Source organism: Simochromis diagramma, unplaced genomic scaffold (assembly GCF_900408965.1).
Source record: "Simochromis diagramma unplaced genomic scaffold, fSimDia1.1 OVJJ01000618.1, whole genome shotgun sequence".
Lineage (NCBI taxonomy): Eukaryota > Metazoa > Chordata > Actinopteri > Cichliformes > Cichlidae > Simochromis > Simochromis diagramma.
Window position 1 is genome coordinate 7,360,185 of NW_024387423.1, and position 13,583 is coordinate 7,373,767.

The window sequence follows — 13,583 nt, forward strand, 5'->3', positions numbered from 1 at the left end:
GATGTCTCCTGTAGCTCTTTATGAGACTTACACAAAGATGAGAAAACCAATCCTACAATACAGTTTCAGTTCATTAATAATTATGGGATGTATTAACTGAACCTCTCTGTTTCAGGTCCTGTCACATCATCAGTCAGTGTAAGATCAGGACTCTGACGTTTCCATTCAAAACTTGAATATCCTTCTTTTTTAACCCTTCAACTGATTTATGATTGCTGTTTGAACCATTCTCAAGTTACATGACCCAGCCCTGTCAAGCTTTTATTTATTTGTTTTCTTCTTTTACAATTTTGAATTCAGTTGGTTTCTCTACTGACCACAATGTGTCCAGGAAATAATGTAGAAAAACAGCTCCAAACCATGGTGCTTGCTCCACTGTGCTTTACAGCTGGGATGAGGTTTTGTTGTTGGTTTAAGTTTCTTGTTTTCCCTTACAAATAATTACGTTTCATTTAATTTAAAACTTTTGTCTCCTCTGCTCACATCTCTGAAGTGCTGTGAGACATCAGTGGGATTCTTTGGAAATGTGGGACGTGCCACTGAGATTATTTTTAGCCGCTGGTGTTTCCCAGTATGTTTGCTCTTTTTTTGTTGGCCGATATGGCTTTTTTCATGGCTTTTTATTGACACCAATCTTATTTGATGTTTAAGTTTCCTCCATTTGTAGTTTATCTTATTGTATAAAGATGAACATCCAGATCTTCAAAAATGCTTCTGTAGTCTTTTACAGATTTGTGTATTGCTGTAATACTTTTATCAAAAGTTCAAACCAACCAATATTTTGTTAGTGGAGCAGATTTTGAGGGGCACCTCAACAACCCATACTTACAGTCTCACCTCCTTAATTAGTGTACTTGACAGCAAATATCTTAAAACTAAGTATACTGTTATTATCTAGTAAGTAACTTTCTATCAGACAAGAACAGTGCAGAAATCATGATAATACAAATAAGTTCACAGACATTTTCTTACAACTGTATCCCTGGAATCATCTCAGGATCCCACAGGAAGTGGGGGATTCGGGTAGCAGCTGATGCCTTTGTGTTATATCAAATTACTGGGATGGATAATGAGCTGATCCTCTAAAAGACACACACAAACAGCAGAAACATGCACCTGTTGGACGTGGTCATATCGTGCAGTAGACTCATTAGCTCCGCCCCCTCAGGACATTCGCTCCAATCTGACCTGTCCGTAGCCTGAACCTGAAAAAAGTGAGCGACACAGGTTGAATAAATGTTCACCCCAGCCTGCATGTATAAGAGCAGAGAGTTACTTTACAGGACACGCTGTTGGAACAGTTTAATAAGAAGTGATGACTTCTTTACTTATGGTCCTTACTAAGTTTGTGGTGAAATGTGCACATCACTCAAAACGTGAACTTTAACCTTTAGTCAGTTCTGGCACAGCTCTCTGTTTAACCCTTGTGACCTTAAAAGAATACTTAATATAATGTTTCTTTTTGAGGTCTGTTTGACTAATTACACACACACACATATATATATACATACACACACACACATATATATATACACACACACACACACACACACACATATATATATACACACATATATATATACACATATATATATATATATACACACACATATATATATACACATACAGGGAGTGCAGAATTATTAGGCAAGTTGTATTTTTGAGGAATAATTTTATTATTGAACAACAACCATGTTATCAATGAACCCAAAAAACTCATTAATATCAAAGCTGAATGTTTTTGGAAGTAGTTTGTAGTTTGTTTTTATTTTTAGCTATTTTAGGGGATATCTGTGTGTGCAGGTTACTATTACTGTGCAAATTATTAGGCAACTTAAACAAAAAACAAATATATACCCATTTCAATTATTATTTTTACCAGTGAACCAATATAACATCTCCACATTCACAAATATACATTTCTGACATTCAAAAACAAAACAAAAACAAATCAGCGACCAATATAGCCACCTTTCTTTGCAAGGACACTCAAAAGCCTGCCATCCATGGATTCTGTCAGTGTTTTGATCTGTTCACCATCAACATTGCGTGCAGCAGCAACCACAGCCTCCCAGACACTGTTCAGAGAGGTGTACTGCTTTCCCTCCTTGTAAATCTCACATTTGATGATGGACCACAGGTTCTCAATGGGGTTCAGATCAGGTGAACAAGGTGGCCATGTCATTAGTTTTTCTTTTTTTTATACCCTTTCTTGCCAGCCACGCTGTGGAGTACTTGGACGTGTGTGATGGAGCATTGTCCTGCATGAAAATCATGTTTTTCTTGAAGGATGCAGACTTCTTCCTGTACCACTGCTTGAAGAAGGTGTCTTCCAGAAACTGGCAGTAGGACTGGGAGTTGAGCTTGACTCCATCCTCAACCCGAAAAGGCCCCACAAGCTCATCTTTGATGATACCAGCCCAAACCAGTACTCCACCTCCACCTTGCTGGCGTCTGAGTCGGACTGGAGCTCTCTGCCCTTTACCAATCCAGCCACGGGCCCATCCATCTGGCCCATCAAGACTCACTCTCATTTCATCAGTCCATAAAACCTTAGAAAAACCAGTCTTGAGATATTTCTTGGCCCAGTCTTGACGTTTCAGCTTGTGTGTCTTGTTCAGTGGTGGTCGTCTTACAGCCTTTCTTACCTTGGCCATGTCTCTGAGTATTGCACACCTTGTGCTTTTGGGCACTCCAGTGATGTTGCAGCTCTGAAATATGGCCAAACTGGTGGCAAGTGGCATCTTGGCAGCTGCACGCTTGACTTTTCTCAGTTCATGGGCAGTTATTTTGCGCCTTGGTTTTTCCACACGCTTCTTGCGACCCTGTTGACTATTTTGAATGAAACGCTTGATTGTTCGATGATCACGCTTCAGAAGCTTTGCAATTTTGAGACTGCTGCATCCCTCTGCAAGATATCTCACTATTTTTGACTTTTCTGAGCCTGTCAAGTCCTTCTTTTGACCCATTTTGCCAAAGGAAAGGAAGCTGTCTAATAATTATGCACACCTGATATAGGGTGTTGATGTCATTAGACCACACCCCTTCTCATTACAGAGTTGCACATCACCTAATATGCTTAATTGGTAGTAGGCTTTCGAGCCTATACAGCTTGGAGTAAGACAACATGCATGAAGAGGATGATGTGGACAAAATACTCATTTGCCTAATAATTCTGCACTCCCTGTATGGATGACGCCAGTAATAGTATCTATGGTTAGAGCTGAAGCTGGTGGGATCCTAATGGATCACAGAAACAAATAAGTGACTTGATTTGTCTAAAGCCATATTTAAAACAGAACTGTGGCTGCATTCTTCATAGGACCACTCTTCTTATTGGTATTAATATTACTCATAATTCTACTGATCTATAAATCTATTTAATTATTCTGCTACAGTACATTAAACTAGCATCAGCTTACAAGCATATCTCTTTTTTCCCCTCACTGAATTCTCAGACTACATTATTTATCTCTGCTCTTTGTCTTTCCTCTGTTTTTACTCCTGTCCTGACATGTCTCTTCACACCATGTCTAGGCTCCTCACCCTCCCAGGAACACCTGGACCCCAGGCTTGTGTGAGGGTGTGTTCACTGATCACACAGAATAGTTCTCGCCGTTTTAACACAAAGCTAGGTTAAGGTCTGATTTCATACTGCTGAAAAAGTTTGTGTTACAAAAACGGTATTGTAAGAATAAAAAATGCCTCGGCGTATGTCTCTTCAGATGTTTAATGTGTGAGTGCATATGTGCCTGTCTATTTGTTGGATGCGTTTTCTCTGATCTCCAGTGACATCATCACCTGTGTCTCTGTGGCGGCACAGCATGCTCGTTGCTAAGAAACGGGGTTAGGAGGAGACAAAGAGGGGGCTGCGGTGGGGCACATGATGCTAGAAACTGGACAGTCTGACAGGAATATGGAGACAGGAGGGAACTCCCTCTAATGTCAACTGTTTCTATGTTTCTTCTCTTTTTCTCTTTTGAAAAACAGAAAAAAAATTCAACTTCTCACGGTAAAGTTACTTCTTCAACAGGAAGTTGTCTTTCTGAATATTAACAAAAAGGATCCCAACAAATTCTTTCTTCTGAGAGGCATTAGCAGGTGGGGGGATTGACTGAATTTTTTATCTGGAGGAAGCTTGAAGTGAAAAGCTGTAAGTGAAACTGTGAATTGCACTTCATGTTTTCACAAACACATAGTTTTGAATTTCCCATCATGATTAGGGGCTATTTATGTGTGCATGGAAACCACACGTAAACATACCTACTTACCAAACCTTCATCCTTGCTTTCCAGACGCCCCCACCCCCCACCTCCTTATCCTCCATGTGTCTCCATCTCTAGCCAACAACCCTAACTCAATAATACTGATCTTAAAGTGATTTGAGAGGCGTTCAAGGCAGACAGCAGAGGACAGGCAGACGTGTGGCCTTTCAGAAAGACAGCAGGGCTGTCTCAACAGTCAGTTCAAACAAGGAAAAACGTACCTGAGATCAGACAGAGGAAGAAAGAGAGACGTGCACAGATATAGACACTGCTGTGATCTGTATGTGTGTGCGTTTGAGTAAGAGTCTAGTGAGGAATGATTTTTTGTTTTACAGTTATTTTAAATACTCAGGTCTAAAAATGCAGAGCTTCTAACCTAAAAAATCTCGAGAATTATCTTGGAGCCAAAAGCAAGGCTTGAAACATAACTCACAAAACTTTTCCCTTCTGCTTAGGAATTCTCTGGCACAAATATCACTGGTCACTGATGACAGGGGAAATTATCTTGATGAAATCAATCCTAAAGGTAAAGGAAATCCCACAAAGTTTTCCCACTGAAAATAGGTCATGATGAAATCATCAGCTTCCAAGGAAATTCTAATGGGTGTCGAACTAAGGTGGAAACAAACAGGGACTAAAAGATAAATAAAGGTTCATGTTTTTGGCTTGAGCACCGTAAAAGGTTACAATAAGTGGACATAATGTGCTTTGACATTTTTGAGACTGTGTGCTGAGACATTTCAGCCTCTGGAGGTGAGAGAGGACAAAGCTTCAGGACACAAGTAAAAAAACAGGACAATGTCAACCACGGCTTACATATCCATATGCAAATATCCAAATATCAGATCAGTGAACGTTATAGCTGCTGAAAAAGTTAAATTACAGTTAAGTTGATTAAAAGAGGTTTTGTGTGAACTGAGTTTGTTAAAGATATTTTGCATATCAGGGACTGAACATGATAAACTGAGAGGCCAGAGGAAGACCAATAACTCTGAGAAATTATATTATTTTAAAAAAGATAATAAATGCCTATTATTTTCAAAAACGTATTGTTTTAAATCTAATTAGCATTTTGTTTTTCTGTAGGTCTTTGCAAGTTGTTACTCAAATATGAAAGACAGACAAGTTGAAAATTGTAGTAAATCCAACATGATACATTCTTCATTTCCTCTCCCTTGTAGTTTCCAAGCTATTAGCAGGATCTTTGATAGAGATTATCAGAGCCCTGAAATCAATGAAAAATAATTAAAAAGCTTTTTTCTGAAGGGCAGACACTTGTCTGAGGGTGTAAATGTGTGTTTGAAAGAGAATGTGAGTCTTCTGTATAAAAGCATGTTGTGGGTGATGGATATGTTTTGATACATTTGAACTAACTGTCTATGATACATACAGTGCTTAACAGATTAATTAGACCACGTCCCAATGTAAGGTTTATGCTATAGCTGCTCTAAATGAACAGTAAGGATAATTACCAGTATCATGTTTTATGTTTTTGTAATGGTTAATCCACCAGTATGCCTACACTCTTTAATCAAAATGATATTTCTAATTTTAAAATATAATTATATGTATATTATAAATATGAATTGTTTTTAATTTACAGTTTTACAAATTAGAAAAACAATAATTAATCATATTATTATATTTTGATTAAAATGCCAAACAACAATTATTTACTTGGATACCTGAACAGAAAAATTAGTTTTAGTTGTTTAATGTCATGCTTTAATTTCTGACTGTTCAGAGAAGTCCAATGTACCGGCTCAATATTAGGTATAAAAATGCAGATCCAGTTCAGTTAACTCAGTAATTTTTAATCAAGTTTTTCACAGATTTCTTCTTTTGTGACAGGTGGTCTAATAATTTTGTTAAGCACTCTATAAAGAGAGAATGAGAGAGAGAGAGCGAGAGATAGTGAGCAAGAGAGAGGGAGAACTAGAACAAGCACTCAGAGAGAGAGAGCCAAACTTTAAAAATGAAATCTTTTAAATTAACTATTGTAATGAGTGAAATGACCAAATGCACGCAGAGGCTTTTTCTAAGCAAATAAATGAGTTCTGCTGCTCACTCCGTGCGGGATGCTGCTTGGTGACTCATCCACTAGCTACATATTCTCATTTGCTACATAGTTGAAAGTAACTGCTGTGATGTGTGTTTGTTGCCCTGGGTGGTGATCAGGACAGAGAAGACACACACAGATGTTACTTTGTTGACTAGCACGGGGAGTAATAAGGGAGTTTTCACATGAGGACAAATGTGGTGTGACAGACAGACAGAAAGAGGAAGAGATACGTCTAAGAGCTCGTGTGTGACAGTTTGTGTGTGTGGGTGGTTCAGGTGGCTAGAAATAATTAGTAAGAGGAATCAAAAATATACGAGTACACGCAAACACTGCCTCTCTCTCTCTCTCTCACTCACACACACACACACACACACACACACACACACACACACACACACACACACACACACACGGTAGCTTCCAGGCACAGCCTTCAGTCAGATCATGTGATCTCAGGGTGACAGCTGACCTTGTATCCCACATGCAGAATCTCATGACCCTGCGGCCAAGCCAAAACATTACAAATGCATTTTACATAATTCATAGGGGTCTGCTGAACAATCAGCTATTTTTTCTAACTTCATGTTGATTTCCTAAAATGCATTTTTACTGGACCGACTCACCAACCCTGCCTCTTTTTTTTAGCAGTAATCTCTAAAAAGATATGTATTCAGTAAATTAAATTAAATTCAGTGGGTTACATTCAGAGACCAGATTGATTAAAAATCCAATATCAACACACTTAACTTATTCTTAAGTATGGTTAAGTTTCGACAACTAGAACAACGCAATTAATGTCCAAAAAATGCTGACATCATGGTTTAAAAATAACGATGGCAGTCAGTGATACCCCTCAGCCTCCTAATAGATACACCTAAGGTGTCAATTTGAAACTCCTACGTTGTTTCACATTCAGAAGATTTTCAGAACACTTGACCTCTGACCCCTGACCTCGAGTTCAAAGTCACTGAGATTCCAACTTGTCAGAGATTTTTAGTAGATGCACTTATGGTATCAATCTGAAAGTGCTCCATTACTTCGTTCTCAAGTTATTGCATTCACAAACTTGGGTGTCCACACCGTCCACCCACCTGGCAGGGTGAAGACAATACCCCATCAGCCTTTTATGGCTGATGGGTAAAAAGGTGAGGTTGAACTGAGAAAGTAATCAAACCCGGGTTGCGGCTATGTCACATGAACAGTAAACTACTTGGCCACCGAGGGCTGGCACTGGGCTTAAATCTTTTAACACAAAAACATTCAATGTGAACTCATTTGCTAGCAAAGCATGTAAGATGTCTACCAAATATCTAACTACTGCACAACTAACTGCCTTAGTCAGACAATATTTTACTGGCAGTTTAGTTAACATTTTAACAAGGTTTTAAATTCAAATGAATCAGTAGGTGGGCCAACATTTTCACTCAATTCACAGCATGTTCCTATTAATATTAAATTGTTTTAGACACATAAAATGTTGCTATTGTTTGTCAGGGTTAAGAAACTGTCGCCTTGTTAAATCCTGAATGCCAGCTGCAGCTGCTCAGTCCTTCCCACTGTTACCAGATTAAAATAATGTTTCTGTTTTGTCTGGGGAGCCTTAGCCTTACTAAATTTCAATGTGTTTTACTGCAGTACACTGTACTACAGGCTAGCTTTGGTCTGTAGTACAAATCATTCTGACTGTGAGACAAAATTGGACAGACACTTGAACAGAGTGAGAGGCAGATAGAAAACCAAAATTTTTTCCCTCTCTGCCTTGCTCTCTCTGTCAGTCTCGTTTGGGTGAAAGTACACGTTTTTTTCAGAACAGCAGCACAGTAGAACTGACTCTTGTGTTTGTATAATTTATACACATATATGTATGTGTCTATAATTCCAATATGTTAAATCTGCAGGGCGCTCAAATTACAAATATAGAACCAAGGTTCAACACAAATGGAACACAAAATATACATCCAATAAAATGTTCATGAGCTCTGATGAGCGTGTGTATGTGAAAATGTCAGTGTGTTCAGTTAAGCTTTTCTGATTGTCCGTCTGTGTGGATGTTCACTTACTAGTCGTTTAATAATTTTAAGAGCTGTACGTTGTGTTCGGGGGGTCTCAGTGTGCATGCGAGTGCGCAGCACATGCGAGAAGCTTCTTAAGCAGGAAGGCGACAGGCAGTCAGGACCCTCTCCACAGTAAAGTTGGACCAGCAGTGACAGACAATGAACAGACTCCTCCCAGATTTCCTGGTTCTCAGCAGACAGCTGCATGGACAGATAATCAGTGAATACATGCAAAGATTAAAGTATAAGAGAACATGTTTCTATTTTGGATACTCAGGTTCTGCATCAAGTTTTTTACTATGTGTACTGGATCTTAAAATCTGTAGAATCAGTAATGGCACCCAGGTACCTTTTGAATCCAAGTAAAATTGGCAGTCAACAAAACATAAAAGTATCCTGTCTACAGCCTCTAATTAGGAATAAAGCTGTCCCTCCAGGTATTGGCATTAGTATATTTGATGATTGGCGTTCTAAAAATATAAGATTTATTTGCGATCTGTTTGAAAGGGGTAGTTTTATGGCCTTTAATCAAATTCAAATTAAATATAATTTACCACAGAAACACTTCTTTGGGTTTCTGCAAGTAAGGCATTTTGTAAATTCCCCTTAAATTTCCAGCCAATCAACCTATTTTGAATCCTATTGAAAGCTTTCTTCTTAAATTTAATGAGGAAATAATCACAAAAAAGAAATTTATCTCTCTTTGTTATGGAAAATTATTGTCTTTGAATTTTGTAACCACTGATAAGGCCAGGGTTTGGTCGGAAACCGACCTCGAAGTTCAGCTTAGTGCAGAAGCATGGTCCAAAACTTTTAGATCTGCCAAGAAATTGTTTTCCTGTAACAGACTCCAGGAAAGCCATTACAGAATCTTACATAGACTGCAGCGTACGCCAGAGTTTCTAAATAAAATTCATCACTCAGATTTCTCCATTTTGTGTAAAGTGCAATACGGATATGGCATATGGCAATGTCCTTTAATTACTAGATTTTGGAAAAATATTGCTATAGAGCTTCGCTCAATCTTTCACCAGACGATCCCACTGAACCCTGTGCTGTTCGTTCTGGGTCTATCTATAGAAGGGCTTTCTCTGTCTTCTGTACAGATGCTTTTGTTAGGTACATTTAGCGAGGCAATGTGTACTGTTTCAATGGATTCAGAGACAGCCCCCCACTGTTACACAATGGTACAGAGAAATGTTCAAGGTGCTGCCAATGGAGCGCCTTAGTGCCATCATAAAGGGCAACTGTGATGCATTCTGTAGGATATGGCGGCCTTTGCTTGATCACCAACCTCGTGACCTTGCTGTGCTATTACATAAAGGGGGATCACATTTTGTTTTTAAACACAATAATTAATGTCTGTATTTTTTTTCTCGCCCCCACTTTTTTTTCTTTTTTCTTTCCCTTGACTTCAAATGTGAAACACTGTACATATTTTGACCCAGACATGTACATCTGTAACTCATGTACCTGTATTTGTTTTTTTCTTCTTCTCTTTTTCTTATTTGTATTTGTTGTGCTGATTTGTTGCTGTTTGTGTTGTTCCAAAAAAATCAATAAATCATTGTTAAAAAAAAAAAGTATCCTGTCTGTATCCTCTGTCATTGTCAGTGTGAAAGTACAACAACAACCAAAAGATACTAAATGGGAGAATACACAATGAGACTAATAACAATGTGGCCAGAGTCCAAGGAGAATTTCATACCTTTACTTCTCAATTTTACATTTGATTCCAATCTATCCATCTATAGATATATGCAAAGGCTGGGGGTGTGTCAGCTGCTCGGTCAGCCTACTTTTCCAAACAACACTCGATGTGTCAAGTGTAGTGTCTGTTTCCATCCCTGGAGACTTCTTTTTTTTTTTAAATCCCCCACAGTCTCCTCCTCTTTCGTCTCTCTGGCGTAGACTTCCCAGAAGTGTGCTGCCTCATAGTACCCTCTCTTTTTGGCCTAAGTACCGAGTACTCATATAATAATGTACTAATGACTACTAAATACTCAGGGGCAAGAACATCAACATGTTGATGAGCATCCCAGCTGGTGCGATCTCATTGCAAGGCGCCATATCGTTAATCACAGTTTTATTTGTGTTTAGTGTCAGTGGGTATGGATGTTTGACTGGCTGCAGAGATAACAAAAGGCCATCACTGTTGCAATGCTTATCTTCCTGTTTTTAGACTTCATCAGGTTCTGTGTTAGTACCAGCAGACACTGCACATGCCTGGGATTAATAACTGTAATAACTGCAAACCAATTACTTCAGTAAACGTAGACAATCATCAGTTTTAAATAGTCACACAATATTCACGGAGCACACAGCTTTTCTAATTGAAGGAATTAGATGGTCCATGCACGCATTTTCAACTGTCCAGTTAACTCCTACAATAACAAAGAAACACATACAGTGTGGTGCAGTGAGATATTTCTCTAGAAATATTTAGTCAAGATGCAGATGCAGCTGATTATTTTGCTGATCTTAATGGATTTATTTGGAGACCTAGTGTATAACTAAAGAATAACCTACTTTGAGCTGTATATGTCACTAATTTTTTGGTTACTGGCACTTTTATCTAATTCAGGTAGCATAATAGAGATGGACATGTGTTAACACTGGAACCCAGGGCTGGTTGGCCTGGATACAAGCAGGAAGCTGCTTTAGCCCAGGTGATATGTGCCCTATCCACCTGAGCATCAGCTCTGCACAACATAGTGCATTTAAAAAACATACATTTTTTAAATGCACTATGTACAAGAACACAATATTTGCCACTGTATCCAGCATATATTTACATGTATATAAACATGCAAACAGAAACAACCATAAAAAAAATATATATGCATACAACACATTTACATGCGCAGACATGCACAGGATCTGTGAGTGTTGGTCTCACCATGTGAATGAGGTGTGTGCTGAGTTGGCTCAGGGGTCTGTTGGCTCGGAGCAGCTTCTCTGCTGCCTCCGTCTCTGCTGCTGGACAAGATAGCCTCTGGCTCTATACACACGTGCAAAGACGCGCACACACACACACACACACGCACATTAAATCATTTATAGAGATTTGACAGTCAATAACGATGGATCCAGGGACCTGCCAAGACTTATTCTGACAAACTGAGACATACACAGAAAGACACCCTGATAGATGAAGACAGGGAATTGTTTTTTTTCTACATATTATGTTATTCTAAACCTTCTTTAAGTTCTCAGGATAACATAAGCTGAACATTTTTTTGTCACAAAGTTATTTTTGCATCTCATTCTTAAGGCGTCATCTCTTTTGCCCCTCATTATTAGCACCTCTGTGACTTACTTTGGCTTATTTTACTTCACTTCCTGCCTGTAGTGAAACTTCAGGCCAATTAGTGATGGGCTAATAACAGCACATATTTTGTCTCTTTCCCAAAGTCTCTGCTACGCTTGTCCTATTTTTTCCTTCTGTAGTGTACTGTATATAATCTCTGACATGCTCCCTCTTGACCAACTGAGTAATATTTTGAGAAAAACGGTCTAGTCACGTCCTTTCTCCTTATCAGACCTTATTACCCAAATGAATTTGGTTTGGGCTGAAGTTTTCTTTTTAATGAGCTTTGCATTTCTTGCAGAATTGATTTCCGCTGCAGATTCTGCTTGTTGCCTTTTCCATCTCAGTCTCTCCTATCTCTCCACCCATCCTTCTCTTTTTTCTGTCCTCTCTTTCACCCAGTCTTTTACCCTGCCTTCACTTTAGTCCCCCCACCCCCTGTCCGGGCATTAATATGTATGTGCTGGGCTGGGGTGCACACTATGGGGAGATGGGGGCTGATGTGTGTGTGCCAATCCGAGAGTGTGAGTGTGTGCGCGTGGATGTGTATGTAGTGAGGCAAGCTAAGGACAAAGCCAGCGGTGATAATGAGGCCGCAGGGACATAGCCAGACAGGCCCCTCTGTGTATGCTTGTGTGTGTGTGTGTGTGTGTGTGTGTGTGTGTGTGTGTGTGTGTGTGTGTGTGTGTGCGCGCGTCCCAGGGATTCAGGACTTCATACCCTTTCTCCTGAGTCCACAACTTCAATATTGCAGTTGCTTAAACCTGCTAGCTTTCACTGTATACTTCAAGGGGCACACACACTCAAACACACACAGACACATGCCTTCAGGGACGTGATACAAGGGCAACATTTTGAGGAAGTACACTTTGTGATTCTGTTGGTGAATCCGCACTCACCAAAGATGAAGTTGGCAAAAAGTGGTGAATCACTGTAGGACATACATGAGCCTAAAATGACCAATTTCACAAGATGAAGCCAAAAAAAAACCTAACAAATAACAATAATTTAGTATTATTTTCTAAATTAAGTATTGTGGCTCTTTAAAGATGTCTTTGCAAGGACCGTTGAGCGTTTTGAAAGTGTGTGATACTGAAATTATGCCTGGATTCCTTAATATTTAATTTTCTTTAAGTTTCTTTTAGGGGAATGGGCCCATAAAAATATCAAAAAAACACACTTGATTTAAATTTGAATGATCTCCCTTTCATGATCTCCTTCTCTGGTATGCTCACACAGTTTCTAGTTTGGCTGCTATTTCAGTTAAACTCCTGTTATTTCCTCTTGCACTTGCACCTCTGCAGTGTGCGCACTGGATCTCTTCCGGTGTGACTCTTTAACTGAAAACTGCTGGGTTGTAGGTGGAGAACCAGCTCACATCACTAGTGATGATCTTTCAGACATGGCAGTTCTTGTTTGCTCTCTGTGCATCTTTGAGGACCATGATGAAATCACAAAGGGACATCAGTCAGCTGTAAAGTTTGTGTTCATCAGGTGTGTCTGAGTGTTCATACCTGCAGGGCAGAGCGGACAACAACTGATGTTTGCTTAAGGACGTTGTGAAGCAGTTCCAACAGAGCTTGTAGCACAACGTGGCCGACCTTCCTTCCAGCATGCTCCTCTCTATCTAGATGAGCAAGCGCAGCTTCTGAGAGGGTGCAAACCACCACCTCAATAAGCCCTGTGTATTCAAGAAAAGTGGAGAAGATTGTATCTGAACTATGATTTCTTAGTTTTCTTGGTAACTTGTATCTTTGCAGAGCTTTGCATATGCCCAGTGCATTCTGGGAACTTGTCAGCCTATATAAATTGTTAACCTATTAAGCCGTGAACATAAAAAATAAGGATAATAATATAAGAGAACCTAATTAAGGACGGCTTTGTCACTTTAA

General features: G+C 39.3%; 1 protein-coding gene across 4 annotated transcripts in view; it reads right to left on the reverse strand.

Moving 5' to 3' along the window:
- The window catches only part of ulk4 (unc-51 like kinase 4), an 83,182-nt gene that overhangs the window by 5,837 nt on the left and 63,762 nt on the right, over positions 1-13,583 (reverse strand). For 3 of the 4 annotated variants that reach the window (XM_040012748.1, XM_040012747.1, XM_040012746.1), the window contains exons 32-35: positions 13,206-13,372; positions 11,281-11,382; positions 8,388-8,582; positions 1,117-1,205 (exon numbers count right to left, since the gene is read on the reverse strand). In XM_040012748.1, the coding sequence (XP_039868682.1) occupies positions 1,117-1,205; positions 8,388-8,582; positions 11,281-11,382; positions 13,206-13,372 (553 nt within the window). The remainder of the gene's footprint in view (positions 1-1,116; positions 1,206-8,387; positions 8,583-11,280; positions 11,383-13,205; positions 13,373-13,583) is intronic. The other variant, XM_040012750.1, reaches the window with a different exon arrangement.